The 21,667-nt window shown below is 37.3% G+C and overlaps 1 protein-coding gene across 3 annotated transcripts in view; it reads right to left on the bottom strand.

Moving 5' to 3' along the window:
* Nucleotides 1-579: 579 nt before the first annotated feature.
* The window catches only part of LOC575064 (leupaxin), a 50,611-nt gene continuing 29,523 nt past the window's right edge, over nt 580-21,667 (bottom strand). For 2 of the 3 annotated variants that reach the window (XM_030972249.1, XM_030972254.1), the window contains exons 5-10: nt 12,280-12,445; nt 10,412-10,700; nt 9,027-9,362; nt 7,370-7,543; nt 5,994-6,224; nt 580-4,801 (exon numbers count right to left, since the gene is read on the bottom strand). In XM_030972249.1, coding sequence (XP_030828109.1) covers nt 4,535-4,801; nt 5,994-6,224; nt 7,370-7,543; nt 9,027-9,362; nt 10,412-10,700; nt 12,280-12,445 — 1,463 coding nt within the window. In that variant the 3' untranslated portion in view covers nt 580-4,534. Of the gene's footprint in view, nt 4,802-5,993; nt 6,225-7,369; nt 7,544-9,026; nt 9,363-10,411; nt 10,701-12,279; nt 12,446-12,960; nt 13,237-21,667 lie in introns of those variants that run through there. The other variant, XM_030972259.1, reaches the window with a different exon arrangement.

Below are 21,667 nucleotides of genomic sequence, written 5' to 3' on the forward strand. Positions count from 1 at the left end.
GCCGCCCTGGCATATATCATCAATAATGATAACAATAACTGTAAAAGTGGTGTATATATGTAGAAAAGGCAAAAGCCATTACATTTTCTACTTTATAGATCAATGTCATAGTTACTATCATTAGGGGTGATATATCAAATAATAAAAAAAAACTTTTAAGGAAGAGAAGATGAAATGATGGTGTGGAAGGACAAGGAAGATTGGAAAGAGAGGTCAGAGATGACATCAATGGCAAGGAAATCTGTGAGTGGAGGGAGGGAATGAAACAGAATGTATATGAAAAAAAAAATGTAAACGTGGAACAAAAAGGAAGAAAATACTGACATAACAGAATGAATTAAACAGCGGCATTAATTCCATATGCTAGAACTGATTCAATGTGCATGTGCACATTGAATTAAGCAGTGTTATTAAGTCCATATGCTAAAACTGATTCAATTTGTTTAGGGCACACTTACACTGTACTAGTACTTACATGCAAGAACTTTAAAACAAACACTCAAGAATGAAAACCAATCAAACAGTACACATCTTGTATAGGTCAAAGCATTTGCTATCATATTCTTTATTATTTCATAATGATAAGTCCATCCATAATGGTAAATTACATCAGCAAAAAATATCTGTAATGCATTAAAAAAAGAGAAAAAAACAAGGATAAAATGTCACAAATCATATAGAATTTACATCACTAAATAAATAAATCTCTACCAAGCTATACTTGGACAACATAAGTAGTGAGTTACGAGCAGACATGTAAAGAGGGTGGTTCTTTTGGTACATGAGACTGTTATAGAGATCTACATGTTAACAGAATACATTCAAACTTGGAAAAGGTAAGAAACTAAATGTGCCTCCTCCAGACAAACAGCCTAGGACCAGTACACATGCCTCTCTTAATAAGATTTTTCTCTAGGTTCTAAACGATTCCCAATCTTAACAAGAATCGGGAGCACACAGACCAAAATATGACACTCCAAACCCCCTCAAAAGAAAAGAAAAGGTGTGAGGCCCTGGAACAGCCACATAAATTTCGTCGCTGTTTTCACGAAGTGACGGTAGTGGAAAAAAATTGCATTCACTTTGCGTGACGATTTTCCTCACTACCGTCACTTTGTGAAAATAGGGACGATTTGATGCATCAGTGTAATTAATGACTCTTCCATATCTGTAAATTCAGAGAAATAGAAATTGCAGATTCATATTTAAAACATAATTATATATTGTATTTGTTAAATAAAACAGCTTTTTGTATCATGTTTGTTAATATCCAGAAGTGGAGAATATCTTTAAAGAAGACAGTTCATCACTTTTAGCTGTACACGCTAATCATATACATGTACATGGTGAGTATAGGTCTGATTCCAGGTATTGCATTAAGAGAAGAAGAAAAAGGAAATAAACCAAATTACATGTAGTTACATAAAAGCAGAAAGTATTGTATACGTAAACCTTTTTTTCGCCATTAATACATGTACAACTGCTAAAGAGACACAAATAATACAATTGCAAACAGAATTTACATGAAAATATAATTTTGTTCTGATAAATCTGAAGACATGTAAAAAATTCCTTTTGAGTATTAAACTTGCATGACAAATAATGAAATAATTTAAAAACAGGAAGATAATATTTTTCCAAGTTTACTCTATACAAGGCACTTGTAACCACAACAGAAACAGTAGAACCACTTCCTAAAACCTCATCAGTGCATGTTTTTTAATCAGGGTTTTTTTTTGTATAGAAATAATGTTCTTCATGTAACATGAAAAATAGAGAAAGTGTAGAGCCAATTTTAACAAACAAACCAAAATGTTTTTTAATAATTGGATTTGTTCATTCTGTTTAAAAGACAAAAACGAATTAATTCTTTTCATATCGATCTCTAATGTTCAGTCTCCTAGTAACTAAAATCAAACTTCTCATGAACATTTCATAATCTAAATTAAAGGTGTCTTACTGATCTGCACAGCAAATCACATTCCTTCCATTACAATTGACTTCTTTATTGGGGATGGCCCAATTGTTAAAAGTCTGAACATTTAACATCATAAAGCATCTACTGAAATACTGTATCAAATGAATGTTTGTTCCATAAATTATACTATTCGTTCACAAATACATGTACTTCCCCTATCCCTATTTGTTATGTAAGAGTGGTTCTCATGTAAGATAAAATTTACTCTATAAAACAACCTAAATTTCACTTTATGAATATCCAGAGTTTAGTCTTTTCCCACTCCAGTCCTAAGGATGAGTGTAAACAAATCATAACTGTAGTTCTTATCATATAACTACCAGTCGCTGATTCGTGATTCTACCTCCGACAAAACAAGGTCATCAAAACTAAAAGTGCATTTTTTTTGGAAGAACTGTACATTACATCAATAATGGCAGTGGTACATTATTCCTTTTAAAAACAGGAGGGAAAAACAGGGGGGAAAAACAAGCACTGAACAAGTGTTGATAGGAAGGGAGGTGAGGAGGAGTTGAAAAGGATATAAAAAGCAAATGCAGTTCTCAAACACTCTATATGCATGTACAGTGTACACTACTACTCATAAAAATGAAGAAATAGCTCTCTCTATATATTTGGTATTCTGTTACAATCATTTCTATCGCCTCTTCTGTATAATTTGTAGAATTGAACTGAAAAATATATGGATGCAAGTAGAAAGCAGCTATATCAAGAAAAAAAATCAATTAACATAAAGCATGTTACATATCAATAAAATAGAAGAAAAGAAAGATGTCAAAATATATACAGTTTTTGAATTAGCATTGTCATATAATGCTAAAATGTAGCAATGCGCAAGACATAATATATAATTTATCATTGTAAACATTAACTTAGACAGTACTGTAATATTCAGTAATATATCATTCATTCATTATAAACATTATGACAGATAAAAAAAGGCAAAGAATTGTGACAATGAATAGAGAAAGAATTCCATCTTTTTTGTCAAGATCAAGAAACGAGCTCCCAACCAGAGAGAAAAGATTTCAACTCCTGAAATAGATTTTTAAAATGTCACACATGATCTCTTACAACATCAAATGACTTGCATTTATTTTGCAAGTATACTAATGATATACAGAAATGTATCACTAATCTGAAGACATATCATTTGCCTGGACTACAATGTTTCAACTGTATCAAAATTCAGATAATTTCAGGATCTTTTGTGTTCTGATAATTCCTATCTTACAACAACTGAGAGCAAATTATCTACATGTATATATCTATCGTTTCTGAAAATTTAAGATAAGTTCCCCAAAGATGTGGTTTGTAATTAAATCAGGTAAGTGATTCAATGCGATTTATTGTAAGACTTAATTGCACACACCTGGGACCCAGTTTCACAAAACCTTTTTTCAATGACAAATGACAAAAATCAGTGACAAATCTGCTGATAACCAATCAGAAGCAAGGATTTCACTAGATTATAACCAAAATTGTCATTTGTCACTGATGACAAGTTCTGTGAAAGTGGGCCCTGAGTTTATTAGACAAGGCATTTATTTCCGATTGTCTCTCTCGACCCCAGTGTAGATGAACAGGAATAAAGCATTCCTTAAGTTGCTCCAAGCACCATTCAGATATCATTTTATCATAGCCTTAGAATCTTGGAGGCATCACAATCTATTGTAGGTAGACTGGTATGCTTTTCACACATGTCTTGCTTAGCCCTGTACTTTACTTAACCACATACTTTCCTTAGCCCTGGACTAACATTTTTGGCTTTTCATACAGGCTGTTTTAGTCCTGTACTAAGCGCCTATCTCGGAATAAGAAAATTCAGATTAGCACCGCAATTGCGGAGTTAGCCCTGCATTTTTGCAGGGCCAACTAGCCCCATACTTTAGGTGGAGCTAGCCCACTTTGGTGAAATTGTGTCTGAACAGAAAGTGGGCTTAGCTTAGACCAGGACTATAGGCAGGGCTAAGACCCCCCTTTAGCCCCACCTACGGTATGGGGCTAAGCGAAATGTTACCATTGTGAAAAGCATATGACTGACTTTTCTACAAGCAAAATATAAAGTGCAGACTAGTTCAGTATTTTAGGGAAGTCTCCATGTATGATACATGACCAAGGAAACCTTAGGACCGGGTCATCCAAGTAGATCAACAGCTCACCAGACTCACAATGTTAGACTTCTGGGGGCCCGTTTCACAAAACTTGTCATCAGTGACAAATGACAGTTTTTGTTATAAGCTACTGAAATCCTTGCTTCTGATTGGTTATCAGCAGCTTTGCCACTGATTTTTGTCATTTGTCATTGGAAAAAGGCTTTGTGAAATGCCCCCCTGAACCTTTACAAAAAGTGTCAGCAGGACCACAAGACTGATATGCCGTCTTGTGAGCTGTTGGACTCTCAGAGAACTTTTTAGAAGGTCCACCAGATGGGCATTGTCAGTCTCATGGACCCTAAAGATAACCTTTCAGAAGATCTGCAAGACTCTTGTCGGTCTCATGGGCTGTTGGTCCCTTGAGCTGTGACCCCTACAGACCGCCCTCTATCAAAGCTATCTAGTTGAAGAGCTTGACAAAGCATGAATGACAGTATGCCTTGCCGTTCTGTTCCTTGAAGGTTCCCTTGTTGAGCTGCTTCAGGCAGTAGTCACAGACAAAGTGCTCCGGATGGAACTTGCGTTGCATGGCTGTGATGCAGCGGCCTGTGATTGGCTTGTTACAGCCGGCACAGAGGGAGCCCCGTACAGCATGGTAGTGGATCTCACAGTATGGGACTCCGTCATGATCAAAGAAATCACCCTCGTTGAAAGGTACTCTGCAGTCCTAATGGAGGAGAAAATGATCAAAACATTGTTTGAAATAGTTCTCAGATGATTTTGATGAAATTAAAGTGGTACTGCTACACTAATAAATTGCATTACTAGTTTCCACGGTAGGTTTCAAATCAGCTTCATGTGTACTGTCCGCTTAACTATTGCTCTATTAAAAGGACTTGGAATTAAGAGAATGAGAACTTCTAAATGATTCAGATATCGGATAAGGCTCCTTTTATTTTCAGACATTCACATTGAAGATAATAAATTAGCAATATTATACAACATATATTAAAGCTGTCTCTTAAATCGATCATGTTCATCAGATTATCTATATGATTTTTCACTTCAATTGCATAGTTTATCATTTTTAAAATAATAATAATAAAGTACAATTTCAGTGTTTAACAAATGAAAAGTACAAGCTCTTGTTTGCTTCTATACATTCTAAAAGCTGATACTATTATTTATATAATTCAAGATTCAAGATTCAATATATAATTTCAGTGTTACATGCAAACAACCTAAATTAAAATAAACAGCTAACAAAAAACATCCTTCAATAGTTCTTACCAAATCTTCTAATACAGATACCAGGGCCCATATTCAATTCAATAATATAATTTTGTCTGTATTTACTCAGCATTTAGTCTAGCTAAGTAGATAGCTAAAGTCTTATTCAAATCAAATCTAGGTATTTTACTTTAGTAAGCCAACTTAAAAGGTATAGAAAAATTCTGGTCATGCGATTGCATTGTGAAAGAAATGTTGTGGAATTGATCAGAAAAGGTTGATCATCTAGCATATAAGTATTGGTGTGTACTGCAAGGTTCTGGAATCATAAAAGTGATAAGAAATTTGGCCCAGTCTTGGTAAAGTTACAAGCACTGTACACAGAAAAATTATATGGGACTACGCGATATCTATCTAGGCTGGATAAATATGATAACTTACCAAATATATCAATAAGTAGGCGGTTTCCTGGCAAAATTTGTATCATCACGTATTCGTCAAAATATATATTCTTTCACATGATTGGTAATAAGAGCTCCCATTTCATTTTGTTGACAGCGGGGCGTTTCCAAAACTTGTCTATACCTTTAAGTTTCAACTGAATACCAATTGTAAGCCCAAAGCTGAGTAAAATATGACCTAAGCAGTTAATTGAATACTGACGCAAAACTTGAATGATCATGACTTACTGAGCATACGAAGCACTCTGGATGCCACTGTGCATTCAATGCTGTGATGAAGTTCTCCATGATAGCTCTGTTACATCCTCCGCACCGAGGTGCAAACATATCAAAGTAATCCTCCTTACAGTACGCTCGGCCGTTTTTCTCATGGAAGCCATCCTCACCGAACGTCTTACCGCACTGAGCGCAGAAGAAGTGCTCTGGATGCCAGGTCTTATCCAAAGCTGTCACACACCTCTGCAAGGAGGGGAAAGAGATGACACGTGTAATAGCTTGATGGATGCAATTTTAAAGCACATATATAGCAAAAAAAACAAGTACGGGTAAATCTAGTTACAATATATAAACTTTGAGAGTCTGTTCACTGTTTGAAATTTTATCTGTGCAAAGATTTGCTAATCAAAGGTACGTTTTTAATTTTATGTCTAAAGAAACGCTTGATCATAAAAATGAATGTCTTTCGGTACAATACTTAATCAACATACAACATATCGTCTGTTTACATTCCAGAAGAGTATTAATGCCCTACAAGCTTTCAATGGACGATATTTCATAATCAAATAGAGAAAGAATCTGTCAAAGCTAAGAAAATCGCAATTAAACAAAAAACAGAAAAAAGGAAAAGTAAACTGACAGAATGTGAAGAACAAAGATAGAAAAAGAAATTCAAACAAACAAAAAAGCTCTAAAGAAGGTTTGTTCAGATATGATGCAGTTAACCGCATGAAAAACAAAACGAAACAAAGCTGTGTTAAAAAAAAGTGTAAATGAATGGCAGCTGCAGGCAACAGAGATCCTCTGTATATTCACTGATCTCTGTGTTATAGGATATAGAAACCAGGGCCCCGTTTCACAAAGATCCTAAGTAGAACTTAACACTAAGTTGGACTTAAAAGTTATGGACAGCCATTGGAGCCTTAAAACGAAATATATTCAAAAGCAGAAATTCAAGTATTTTAGACTTTTTATAAATTCCACATCCAGAACATGAACTCTCCTTGATGATAGAAAATATGAATGATTTGAATCAACATTTTATGCCTTTCAAAATAACTTTTACAAAATATTTTCAAAGATGCTAATGGCTTTCCATAATTTTTAAGTCCAACTTAGAGATAAGTTCAACTTAGAATCTTTGTGAAATACCCCCCAGGCCCCGTTTCACAAAACTTGTCATTAGTGACAAATGAAAGTGTTTATTATAAGCTAGAGAAATCCTTGCTTCTGATTGGTTATCAGCAGATTTGTCACTGATTTTTGTCACTTGTCATTGAAAAAAGGCTGTGTGAACGGGTCCCAGGGATGCATATCATACTTTACGTCATCATTAGTAAAACACCACGGATTTGCCGGGTCATATCTGCCCAAGGCGGAAGACTCACATCCTTAATGGGTCCGTGGCAGTAGGCACATTTAGGAGCGAAGAGGTTATGATAATCCTCCTCACAGAATGCTTGTCCATCTCTCTCAAAGAACGTCTGAGAACCAAGCTCTTTCTGACACTGAGCGCAAACAAAGTGCTCTGAATGCCACGTCTGTCCTAAAGCCGTCACAATCTAAGGGAAGAAGAGAGAAATATATGGATAGATATTAGGTGCTTACGTAGCAAGTTCGTTATGACAACAAGAGGAAGCAAAGTTTATGCACTGAATACTACACCTGACAGAAGAATATGGATTCATGCTCTTGTCTACTTTAGTTTAAAAACTTTTTCTGACATTGAGCTCAAACAAAGTGCTCTGAATGCCACGTTTGACCTAAGGCTGTTACTATCTAAGGAAAAAAGAGAGAAATATACATCAGATCGATTTAATGTATACTTGAGTTGAAAGTTGTCTCTGACAATGAGCATAAACAGAATATGTGCACTGAAAACAACATCTGACTCAATGCTGTCAGAACCTGGAAAAGACAAAGAAATTCATCTAGTGTCAAGTAAGTAGCAAGCTCTTTCTAATACCAATTAAAGCTGCTACAATGTATTCAAGGGAAGAGAGATTAATTTGGTTTGTATTTTACCTGTGATGCTAAAAAAATGTTTTTATAAAGAGCTGTAGGTGTGTATTTCATTCAATATAAAGCAAGATCAATTTCTTCAGGATATATACAGTATCATTTTACACTCAAATTCTTCTGTACCAACAAGTACACATTCTAGGATCATTTAAGAAGATAAATTGCCTTTCAAAAGTACCGGTTCATGTAATTCCATAAGTGTTTTCTGAGCCTCTTTACCGCAGTGTGATTACAGAACTTTATTTGGTATCAAGAATCTTTGTTGCTATCAGAGCTGAACATCCTTAAAGGGATCGTTTAACAATGTTAAATATGAGATACACGGCCCTACGTGTTATCAGTGTCTGTGACATGGTGTTATATTGAAGCCCTAAAAAATTGCGCTTCAAAATGATCAAGAAGTGCCTCAAAAAAGTAAAAAATCTTTGAGTGACCGGTTTTACCATACTCGTTTTCCCCAATAGACTGTAGTGTTATGAAAACCATTAGGCGAACGGTTTTCAAAATTTGTAATTCCAATCATTAATATCTTGATAATCAGACAGGCGATCGGCTTGTAAAATTCATGGGGTTCCTAACTGACCTAAAGGTTAATAATTATCATTGCATCATGAGCTTAATCCAGAATTTTGTTTCAGAATTTGAAACAAAGTTACCGGATCCCTTTAACTACATGTATCTATAGCTGTAAAGAATACTGGACATCGATCATGCTGGCTTTTTTCGGCCAGACTTCCTGTAGAACATGAAACCGGAAATGGATCCTTGAGATTCATTCACATATGATACAGTAAAACTGTCATTAAAAAAAGTTGGAAATCAACATTTGCTTAATCCCTAGGGGTTAGTGTTAGTACATTTGTACGTAAAATATTAACACCAGCCACAAAGGTCAGTTCAGCAGACGATAATTTTGCAAAATCGATAACACTAGCTACAGGAAGTTGACGATATTCAGAGGTCAAAGCCTTAACACCAGCCATAAACACCCAACTTGAAATTACTCATTGCTTGTCAACTTACCTGTCCAGCTATAGGTTTCTGGCATGCTGCACACATTCCCTTAGCCATGGTCTGCACTCCCTGCCTGCTAACATCAGAGTTGAGATGACCCAACATAGAATCCAGCTGACTGGGCTGGGAAGGAGCATAGCTCTGCTGGGCCGGTGGAGCAGGGTGCTGGGCAGGTGGTGCTGGGTGCTGGGGTGGGTACTGCTGAGCTGGTGGGGCTGGGTGCTGTGCAGGAGTGTTGTTGATGTTAACCATGTTAGGAGCAGGGTGGGCGGGCTTCGGGGGTGGGGTGACTTTGTGAGGCTGGGCGTAGGCAGGTTCAGGGGGCACTGTGTCGGTTGGTGACAGCTAGGGTTAAAATAAAGAGAAAAAGTTGTGAGTTAATTTACTGGTTTTTCACACATATCCATTCAGGTTATGACTTCTTAATATAAACACACTGCATGTACTTTATTAAATTTTTAAAGAGGCGCGATAGCTCAGTTGGTAGAGCAGTGGTCTCGTAATCCAGTGACCCGAGTTCGAAACCAAGGCGATGGGCTAGTGCCCTTTGGTAAGGCATTAATCCTCATTACCAGGTCTCTCGGAGACGACCTAAAGCCATTGGTCCTCTGGTTACTTACTAACAAGCATTTATGCTTTATTAGGAGTCAGGTACAATAACCATCACTACATTAAAGATTTGTCTTCATCTTTCTTAAAACATGCAGCTATATTGGCAAATCAAGGTTAGAGAGCCATGCAGGGCTGCCTCAGGGGTGCCTCAAGGTGGAGTCCCTTGATGCCTCCTGGGAGGGAACCTCGTCTTTGAATACAATGCATGTACAAGGAATCAGATTGATCCTGGTAATGCAATATGATGTTTCCATGGAGGCTTCTCTTCAGGTTTATAACGGGATAACAGATGACCTATTTGATCAGAATTGATTAGATTGCATCTTCGTCCTTGCAAAGCAGAATATCTGGCCTTCTTAAAGATAAAGTTGAGTTCTGGTCATGCGATTGCATTGTGAAAGAAACATTGTGGAATTGATCAGAAAAGGTTGATCATCTAGCATATAAGTATTGGTGTGTACTGCTAGGTTCTGGAATCATCAAAATGATAAGAAATTTGGCCCAGTCTTGGTAAAGTAAGTTACAAGCACTGTACACAGAAAGATGTATATGGGACTACACGACCATGTGGCATACAAAATCTGTCCCAATGTTTATGATGTTTCATGCCATATTTAGAGTATTAGGGCATTTGAAGAGCTACGCTTTTTAGGGAACATTTTTTATCTGATGTTCTTCTACACTTGCAAAATGCAATAACGCGCACAAATTATTGTTCACCCTTCCCAGAACTCAACTTTCTTTTTATTAGGAGGTTTCCACTCTAGCTTGCACTGGTTTACCTGGAAGTCTGAGAGTGATGCCATGAGATCATCCAGTTCCTTGGTAGCTGATGAAGCAGTCCTCAGAGGTGGCTGACTGATCTGAGGCTGACTGGCTTGGGGCGGGGCATGGGTGCTGTTTGTCATCACTCTACTCATTGGCTGCTGGTGCTGCTGCTGGGAAGGCGGGGCAGAGTGAGTGGGCGGGGCAGAGTGGGTAGGCGGGGCAGGCTGGGCCTTGGGGGGCTGGGAGTGTACTGGTGGTTGGGAGTGTGTGGTATAAGTCTTGGTAGTTGTCTCCACTGTGTAACTGTAAATTATAAAGATAATGAAGTTAATTTGAAATCAAATTTAGTCACAAAACTTTCATTGAAACAAGATAAGGAGTTGCTTTAGTTTGAGATCATGAGGTATGTTTCTCCTATTACAACCACACAAAAGATCGAGCACATCTATGCACAGTGACATCTATTTAACAATGACATGGTTTCTTCATGGCTCTTTTGATCAATATGACATATAAGTAGATCAAAAACAAAAACAAATACGAAAGTGATTCCGCACCAAGAAACACCATTTGCAAAGAAAATTGTTCTTTCTTTTTGTTTACACAACATGTGGTCATTAATTTTTATGCCTCATACATTAGCAAGGATCTTAGAATAATTATCATAATCGAAACTAAAATTGCCATTTACTCTGATACTTGGTCTAATCCATGCAGTTGTCAACTTGATACAATCATCTGGTATGTAGTCTGTAATGTTGAAGGTGATAACCTGGACTTACTGTTTTTAATCCAGTTGCCTCTCTTTCTTCGACACATATACCGGTACATATGCTGTCGAAAAGTCAGAAACCATCGTTTTAGAGTTATATGTATTAACACTAGGGTAATCATATCAATTTCTATGAGAAAAATAGAAATGAAATTCTATACCGTATTTGCTGGCGATAAGGCCGCACCGCCGCATAGGCCACACCTCCAACTTTGACATTTCATAGAGAAAAAAAAAAAACGGACCAAAGAAAATAATCGTAATTTTCTCGTAGAACTCTATTTTTCCTACAAACTAATACCAAAATTATCAAATGTTTTATAAATTTACAGGAAGTTTACCTAAAAAATTATCGTAATTTAGCAAATCTTCATTGATTTTTAGGCAGATTAGCATATTCATTGGACACTAGAAGGCGCTTCGCATGCATACAGAAACCTGAATGGCCATCTTTAGCTTGCATGCAGCGAGTCGGCACTAATATAATCCTGCCATAACCAAGCTGTGGCCATATAATGTTATCCGGTCTTACCCCTATCGTACCGCCAAATGGAGAAAATGGAGAAAGATCTACCGAGGTTAGTTTGTTGCTTTAATTAATTAGATAGTCTCAATTATAATTCAGAATTATCTTACTAAAAAGTTAAGAACACCGACGATTGCGCGCTGTGAATCTCCGAAGATGCGTTGGATTTGTTGGCAACTCCCAGCCCCGTAGCTCCCCACCACAGAGTGTGTGAGCGAGGTATGATTTTGGTTACGTACCCGGGCTGTGCGCTGTCTAAGGACATTTTTACAAGTACGATTTTTAGTACGAGTTTCTGGTCAGTTTTCTTCTTATTTCTTTGGTTGCACAACGATTAAAAAGATAACTTCTTCAAATTTGCTGCTGACGTGGTTCAGACTAGATCTTGTCCGATGTGTTTTCAAGTCAATTTTGTTAATATATTTTTTTGTATAAAGTTGACTACAAATAATGGACGTGCTGTTTTGACTTGCGATTTTTACTGTTTCGGCGTAAAGGCCGCACCCCGACTTCTCTCTTCCAAAAATACTGTGGCCTTTACGCCGGCAAATACGGTAGTCTGAAATAAATATTTCTTGACTTACGTAGATGGTGTGACCGTGCCTACAAGGTCATCTAGCATGTCATTGAGGTCACTGACTCCCCCTCCTCCTCCTCCTCCTCCTCCTCCTCCTCCTCCCATGTTCATATTCCTTGGAGGTTTCACCATACCAGCGGCTGGGGCTGGTGGCTTGGGCGGAGGGTTGGAAGCTGCGGAAAAATAAACAAGAGATGGATTCCGGGTAAATAAATGATCCACTGCCTAAAATGTGAATAATCAACTCTTGAAATACATTGTCGGGTTTCTATGGTAACGATGAAAATTGACAGGTTGTACTCCAACTTCATTGAAGTGAGAAGTCTTTGGTGATTTTAGCCCAAACATGAGCCCCCACATACATGAAAAGTGTTTGGAAAATAAGAACATAGAGAAAGCATGACACATTTTATTGGCATGGTGTCAAAGTAGTTAGTTCAAAACAATTCTGGGTATACAGATACACAGCATATCAATGCCAAGTTCCCTGATAAAGTATGACTCAAACCAGTTGCTTAAATGCAATCAAGGTGAAAATCATGTAATTTTTTTCCCCCCAATCATTTTGAACCACTAGCTGTGAATAAGTCACTTTAATATCCTAGAATATGTTCCATAGACAATCTACAGAAGCTCACATGAAGCTCAATACACATTTTATTAGTTAGCCGATTGCAATATGACTTACGTAACACACGTTTCTGCCCTTTCTTAGTATACATTCTTAAGTAAGTGTATCTCCTCTTGATATATCCGTAAGTCACACTAATTCAGAATGTGACTGCAGATGCTGCTGAGAAAACGTTTGCAATGGTCGTCTTGGCTTTAGATCCAGCTCCACAAAATATCCACCAATTTATATCAAATAATGCACCCAAACTTCCAAACACAGCATTAATGTTGCAGACTTAGATATTCAGAGTTCCTTTATTGCATTGAAGGTGGTGTTTAGGGGAATCCTGCATCTAAAAACCACAAGCACCAGAAGGATGAATAATTCAAAGCTTCAATCATTGATGGTTAGATAAACCAAGGAAATGTCTCCATTTAGAATTCCAAAGGAAAATTGCACTGATGGAGAATGCAGACAGGCAAACAGAGGGAAACACAAGATTCAGCAAATATGTGAGTCAGCTATGAAATGGCATTCGCACTGAAATACATCCATACAATCCAAGTAGCTTTATGACAGGCTCCCCGTAAAAATGGTTAAAAGTTGCAAGTACCTACTACCATTTATATCATAGCAATTTGCATTTATGGCCGAGACTGCATTTAGTTACAATGTACACACCCAGCGAATAGAACTGCACACTGCGATATACAAACTCTTCCAAATGAAAAAGGGTAGCTTAACATGGAGTCTGTCCAACACTATCCCTTGACTGTCTAGTAGATATTGAACTAGATTTCTGATGAGCTCTTGATATTTTTTTAAATAGTGAGAGTATCCATGTCCATCGAATCACAGTTAATTGCACTGAAATTATAGCTGCTTTATAGCGATCAGTCAAAATACAAGAATCCCTGCACGTACGTCGGTAAGTTAAGAAGATGGCATACAAACTGCTTATGAACACATCCCAAGTAATGAAAGAGCAGCATACATGTAATCACATTATAAGGCTATTCCAACGTTCATTCCATATAAATGACTCCTGATAATGATTATTAAAAACTGAAAGTAGCAATAACCATCAAATCACAATAATTAACCTAAGAGTCGAAAGGTCTGAGAGCAGTTAGTCACAATGCAACATCCCACAAATAATGGCAATAATGTTCCCCATAATTGCACAAGTTTCACTCTAACACAGGCCTGCTCTAAAAGTTACAGAAAATTCCAAAGATGACTACAGATCACGTTAATAAATTGAAAGCAAAGTGAGATCGCAGCTAAGTGTATTCCGGTGCGTAGCCTAGCACCTACACCAATCACAATGCCAAAGAAAATATAGAATAGGATAGATCGAAAGGAAGAGGCAGAACAGACGACCTCGATAAAACATGAATCATAATTGATCATTTCCAGACTCAGGAAGGCCCCATTAATGGGGGATGCAATATGGGAAATCCGCGTAATTTCTTTTATCATCAGACCGGATTGTTTTAGGTGTAATGACAGGTGGATTGCACCAGCTCTTATGTAAGTCAATAACCCAGCTTTACCTAAAACATTTTCTCTTTCTTCACACTAGACACATGTAGGCTGTCATGACGCGACCAAGTCGTCAAGTTCAGACTCTGATACAAGCCCTTCAGGAAAATATAAATGAATAAATTAACAAAAAGAGAAATGGCAGAACACATTTTAGTGAAGAGAGTCCATCAAAGCTGTGTCTGTTAATATGAATTTCATTTCAACAAAGTTGTTCAAATATTACATAGGGGTACCATCTCAAATAAAATGAACTCTCTAGAATAAGAGTAAAGGAACAAACTCTTCAAGAACATTGACCTTTCTCTGTAGAAGCACAGATAACTTCATGATTGGTATAAGATTGACTCATACTTTCATTTTGAGCAAGTCAAAAAAATATGGCATACTGTACTTTCACTTCAATATTACCCCCCCCCCCCCCCTTGCCCCTTTCAGACTAGGATAATTCATTGTATAACTTTAACAAATAACTGTATGCTATATGACAGGGAATTAAACAAAAAAATTCTAGTATGAATGTTATTCAGTTATGTATAATGAAATTTTTTGAAACAAAACTTACAGTGCAACAAAGGTTTGAGAATCATCGTGCACACTGATGATTATACCCAACTGTCATTTGAGCTGACACTTAAATGTCAACTGACCTTTTCAAAACTAGTTCTTTAAGTGATATCTAAATGGGATACTTTGTCACATGTGTATTCCCCTATCTATAAGCAATATTAAGAGGTTTGTAAAGATTGCCTGAAGTGTGTACAGGCTGGGAGTAGTGTTTGCTTCCCTACATACATCCATGACATACCAGGGAGTTTCCGCTGGAGACGTACAGATAATCATTTGGTTTTAGGTTAACCACATCATATCTCAGTCTCACACATTATCCATATCACTGTATGATGCATTCCGGATTCCTTGCTCATCATCTAAACACTTCTCAAGATGGTCTGATTCATAGTGAGCTATAAATATCCAGACACAAATGTGATCACTTGATTGAAGAGGATAAACTCCATAGATGTGAGTTGATCTACATCATATTAGCTACATTCTGTACATCACGCTGTGTTCTCTTTGACTAATTCTTCTCATCCCTGCTTGATGAAAATATCCATTACATTGCTGTATTAGAGCTATTTTTATTCAACCAACTGCATGATAACAGTGATGTTTTAATCTATTCCTACAGGAATTTGACCAGAATTTGAAATCACCAACTTTATTGGGAGACGCGGGGGAAGAGATGGGGGAGGGGGGTCATTCAAGACTTCCTAGTACATATATGTCCTGTAACTCTAAATCTTGAATCATTCCACTGATGTACCCGAAAGCAACATGGTGAGACAGTGCAAGACCCTGATCACATTACAAAGATGAACCACAGGTTGAGAGGGTACCATGGTGCAACCTAGAACAAGTCAAGGTGGGCCAATGGTACATCAGGTCATTCCTATTCCTATCTGCAATGGAGTGACTCAACATTTGATCCTGCATCAATCACTCCAAGCTTTGTTCCATCAAAGGAATAGGGTTAGGGTTGCAATTGGTTTTTTAGGTTTGAGTTATGGCTAGAGTTATGGCTAGGGTTAAGGTTAGGGTTAGGGTTGCATATAGGTACATCAGGGGGTGTTTCACAAAGATCTTAAGTTGAACTTATCTCTAAGTTGGACTTAACAATTATGGAAAGCCGTTGGCACCTTAGAAAATATTTTGTAAAAGTCTTTTTTTTAAGGCATAAAATCATTCATATTTTCTATTGTCAAGGAGATTTCATTTTCTTGATGTGGAAATTATAAATAATCTAAAATACTTGATTTTTCGCTTTTGAATATATTTTATTTTAAGGTTACATATGGCTCTCCATATTTTTTAAGTCCAACTTAGAGTTAAGTTCTACTTAGGATCTTTGTGAAACACCCCCCTGGTGTTTAGTGTTAGTTTCAGGGTTAAGGTTTAAGGGTTAAGAAATTTGGTTAGAGAAGGATATTGACAGGGAGCAATTGTGACAGGAGCAAGTGTTATAGGATCCTGCGATGGATAACATAATCACAGCAGGAGTCAGTGAGGACCACTGGTACACTAGGGGAGTGTTTCACAAAGACTAAGATTGACTTTAAGTTGGACTTAACTATGGCAAGCCGTTCATGCCACTAGTTGCTCTCACTATTGGTCTCTCAATTATGATCTTTAGATAACATTTTTTCCTTCAGTAATGAATTATCAAAAAATGTAAATTCTGTAGATTTGTGACTATGATTTATACTTCACTTGAGAGACCAATGCCAGTAAATGGTGAGAGCAAACAGTGGCATGAATGGCCTGCCATAGTTAAGTTCAACTTAGAGTCGATCTTAGTCTTTGTGAAACACTCCCCTGCCCTGTTCACATCACAGAGGTGGTGCAGTCTAGAGTACCGGTAATCTCCAAGGTGTGAGCATGCTCCATGATAACTTCTGTCCTTCATCCATGCATCAAGCAGGGCAAGTCAAGCAGTATAGTTCAAGGTGATGCGTGATACCTTAAAGCTACACTATTTGGGTTCTCATGAGAAAGACATCAATTGGAAGTACAGGTGTATTACCTGATACAAGATTTGATTGATTATCTTGAGTGGCCGGGATTTCAATATACTTTTACAACAGACATGTCTAACATAATGCACACAGCCTCTACCTACTTCAGAAGAAACATCCCATAAGAAAAATTCATCATCATAAATTTCACACCAGGAACATGACTGAATGCTTTAAATAGAGATCTCTTGCATCATGTTGTGAGTAATTTCCATGTGGGCCATGAGTTTCACTGCGTGCTGCCATATTTTTGCACATATCAATCAGTGATTCCACTGAGTTTGCAATGAGCAAACTGTAATGTATTGCAGATTGAAACACCCGAGACACTGAAGTGAGAGTGTGTGTCTTTAAGGCATATGGTAACATCACAGACCAGCGCGCCAGTGCTTGCTTGGATGCTGATACGAACCAATCACATGTAGCTTGGCTTGGATGCTGATACGAACCAATCACATGTAGCTTGGAGGGGAAGCTAATTAACCGTGACAAGACAAGTCTCTGTACTATCTCAAACTTATTTATGGATGAGGCAAGAAGTTATTGAAGCTCGCTTAAAGAGAAGGTCGAGTTCTAGGATAGGTGAGCTTTTCCATTATTTTTAGGTTAATGTGGAAGAGTTTCAAAGAAGAAAAAAATGTCCCTTGAAAAGGATTTTTCTTTAAATACCCTCATATTATAATTATGACAAGTAGCAGCTGAAGGTTGTGCACCACACTTAAAGGTCATATCTTTGTGTAGCCCTCCATACGCATTTCTGTGTATGGTACATGTGAGTTTTAGTAAGGCCGGGCCATTTTCCTATCATTATGATAATTCCAAAACCTCACAGTATACACTGATACTTATGCGCTTCATGATCAGCATTTTCCAATCAATTCCATACAGTTTCTTTGACAATACAATCACATGACCGGAACTCAACTTTTTCCCTAAAGAATTGTGGACAGCACCATGTGAGCTAGTAATCAAGTATGTGCACTTGTAAAGTCAAATATAAATGAGCTTCTCTAAACTTGAAAGAATCATATTTATTTAATAAAGTTTCATCATTTTAACACCTACAGAATTATCTTGACACAATTTATAGCATCATTGCAAATATGATACAGAATTACTAGGTATCTGTTTAGTTATAAACATACAAAATTCAGCATTGACAGAAAAAAATGATCGTAGAAATGACAGCAAAACAAATGCAATAAGAAATCCTAAAATGGTCATGTTTTTTTTCTTTGTGAATGCATTAAAAAAAAAATTATAGTATGTCTACTAGTATTCCCTAAGAACTAAAAGCATTATGTGAACTTTGATCCTTGTTGTTATTAGAGATACCCTTTCTAAATTGTTGGGGTGGATGGGAGAGGGGGAAATACATATTTCTGGCTGCAGCAGAACTTCCAAAGGTCCACAATAATCAGACTCAGTGAGAAATTAAATACCATATAAGGAAGTGTCTCGTAGGATAGATCAAACATGGCCATCATAAATCCTTCGTCTTGTTGTTGAGATATCCATTATCTCAAACAGTCAACACAAACCCAATGGGATATCAGCCTAGAGAGCCGCATTCACATGCAAGCTCCACACATCTTCTGCAATGTTCTACTTCAATAGGTATGTCTTCATCAGCCCGAGATCAGCCCAAATAGCCTGCTATTTCTGATTTGGGAAATAAGCTTGAAGTTACAAATCCCTTCTACATCAGCTTGAGACTCGACCTCGAAACTAGACCTTGAGATATTGGCTCTAGATGTTTTGCTCAGCTCAGCTAATTGCAACTGCGGGCTGATGAGGACGCAAATTAGCTGGATAATTTGCAATCGGTATTTGAGTTATTTGGCAATCTCGAGCTGATGAGGACAGGCCTATTGATATGATCCTAGACACCTAGAGCCGAGGAGTCATGGAATAGTTGTTCATTCACCTGACCTTAAATCCAAGGAGTGAGGGTTCAAATCCCAGCCTGGCACAAATGTCTTTTGGCATGACATTAATCCACATCTGCCACTCTCCACCCAGGTGTAAATGGGTAACTGGCAATTGCTTGGGTGACAATAATTGCAGGGCCCACATGAAGAGCCATTTAAACACTGATGTGGCTACCTTGGGTAAAGAGGACCCACAATTATTATTATCAATTATCTGTCTAGAATCGTCACCTTTGTAATAATGTCTTCCTCAAAAGAAGCCAACATGCTATAAAATATAGTTATGATGTGTTCTGTGTCTCTTGAGCGGACTTAAAAAGGTTTGATGTACCAGCAAGTATTCTTTTTTTTTACATCAATGTCATCAAGATCCTCCTAGTGTGACAGCTCCAAAAAAATCTCTCTTGTGAAGCATTACAATTGTCAAAGACCTCTTCTGGAAAATATTCATCCAGAAGCTAGTTTCTGAGAAAAAATCTAGAGTCTGAATACGACTCGTATAGCTGTCATGAGAGAAATAAATCATTCCCTCCTGCAAGATGTGTCTATAAACGTTTCTCCCTTTAGACTAAACATGATCATGTTCTAAATATTTACCGAGGAATCCATATTCAATCATAACATCCTGGACGTACTGGGATACAATGGCATCCATGCTGGATTCTTCATCTCCCCTAAGAACTTACATTTGTAAGTTTTGTTTATCAAGTAATAAACTCATGTTCAAGCTATTGTGAATTCTGCTTGTCGCAAGATGGCTATGTTTCGTTGTTGTTTTACAAATCTAAATGAAGAAAAGATTGTGACTCTTTATCAATCAATTGTGAGACTAGCGTTGGAATTTTCATCAATGGTTTGGAGCCCTTACACTAGAGAAGGTGAAGACGAGGTGTCTAGGTCTTAGCAGTAATGAGACCAAGACCAAGATAAAGTCTTTACAGAAGAGAAGACACAATACTCATTTGATCGATAATTACAAATATCTTCATGATATACAGTATATACTGTAGGAATAATTCAGAAAAGTTCTTCTCTGCTCCAAACAAAGATCTAAGAGGTCATACAAAAAAGATTTTCCAAAGACGTACTCGCACAAAATTAGCTGGCCACTTCTTCTCAAATCCAGTGGTCCAACCCTGGAACAGCTTACCTAATGACACAGTATCTGCACCCACTGTGGCTACTTTGAGAAGAAAACTGAGAGCCCTTCCCATAGGACAAGGGGGCTCATCAACCAAGTATTAAAAGTATACCAAGTAAGTAAAACTCTGAACATTATTGAGGTTTTTGTTTTCTTCAAATGCACTTGGAAAGCTCTTTACCTAGTTAATTTGTGCAGTTTGGTTTATTAAAGGTCCTGACCCCCCCCCCCCCCCCCCCCCCCCCCCCGAAAAAAAATGTTTTGTGAGATTTCGTGATTTAGATGATGAATAGCAGGTAACAGAGATGTTTTTATGAAAGAAAATATTGCAAATTTGAAGTGAAAAATAATTGTAATCCCTTCTTGTTTCTCACCAGGGAATGTACATGTATGCTGTGATTTACTAATCAATCAAACATATAGGAGACCCTTGAACTTGGTTCAAAACACAAAGTTTGATGATTTAAAGACCTCAAATCCAGCTCCAAAAACTGTTATAATGCCTCTTTATTCAAACACATAACCCTTTGGTTGTATAGGTAAGAAGTCATGTACAGTCATAAACACACCACAGCACCCAATAATCTGCTCTTTGTGTAAAAAGCTAAACTGCTCATTCTTCAGTTTTTTACTTCTTCTTCAAAATTGCAAATACTTTTGTAAGAACAGGCACCTCAGGCACTACATCATAACAATAACTTTATTCCCCTTTGTAGCACTCTCGATGACGATTCACTATAAATCAGACATGACATTTCTAATGGTATATCGGAACGACTTCCAAATTGCATAGCAGAAAGAGTTTTGCTTTGAAGAATGTATTCTAAGGATACAGAAAGTCAACTATAGAAATGATTTTGCCTTCTAAATCAAATCTCGGGCGAGAATGTGGGTTGTACGACAGACCCTGCTTTGTTTTCCTCACGGTACCCCCTACCACACACGTCCACCCGCCTGCATTAATAAGACAGACTCTGGCAATGCAACATGGGCACTATGCAATATGACTGTGACACATTTAATGGCACGTACACAGGCCAACCTCAAGCCAAAAAGGGCAACATTACCAAGAAATGGAATTTGGCTGTGGTCCATGGGCTATTTTCTTTGTGGATTAATTGTAAGTTTGACTGAAGAAAATAAAGGGACATATCAAAGCAAAGTATTTAGAATACAATGTGGTGGATTGTGGTCTAAATGCACTCATATTTGGTTTATGGGGAAAATGAAAGCAATTTGTGGATAGATCAACAATACCTTGGTGTAATTATAGGAACTATTCTATTGATTTGTTATCAAGTTATCTAAACATACATTTCTGTGGTAGCTGTTGGTTCAAACAACATTAACTAAAGATGTGGTTTGCGTGATTATCATGAAAGCTAGATAAAAAGAAACATGAATCACAACTTTTCAGATCTTCACAGGCAAAGAACATTTAATCAATTGGGAAAGGGGAAGAAAACAATAATGGGAAGAGGGCAATAAGGGAAAAAAGAGAGGGAAAAAAAGAGAGATCAGAGTGCTTAGAATGAAAAGGAGATATATGTCAAGATGGAGGGAAAGATGGAAGGAGAAAAGAAAAAAAG

The sequence above is a fragment of the Strongylocentrotus purpuratus genome, unplaced genomic scaffold, assembly GCF_000002235.5.
Source record: "Strongylocentrotus purpuratus isolate Spur 01 unplaced genomic scaffold, Spur_5.0 spur5_contig_862, whole genome shotgun sequence".
NCBI classification, from domain to species: domain Eukaryota; kingdom Metazoa; phylum Echinodermata; class Echinoidea; order Camarodonta; family Strongylocentrotidae; genus Strongylocentrotus; species Strongylocentrotus purpuratus.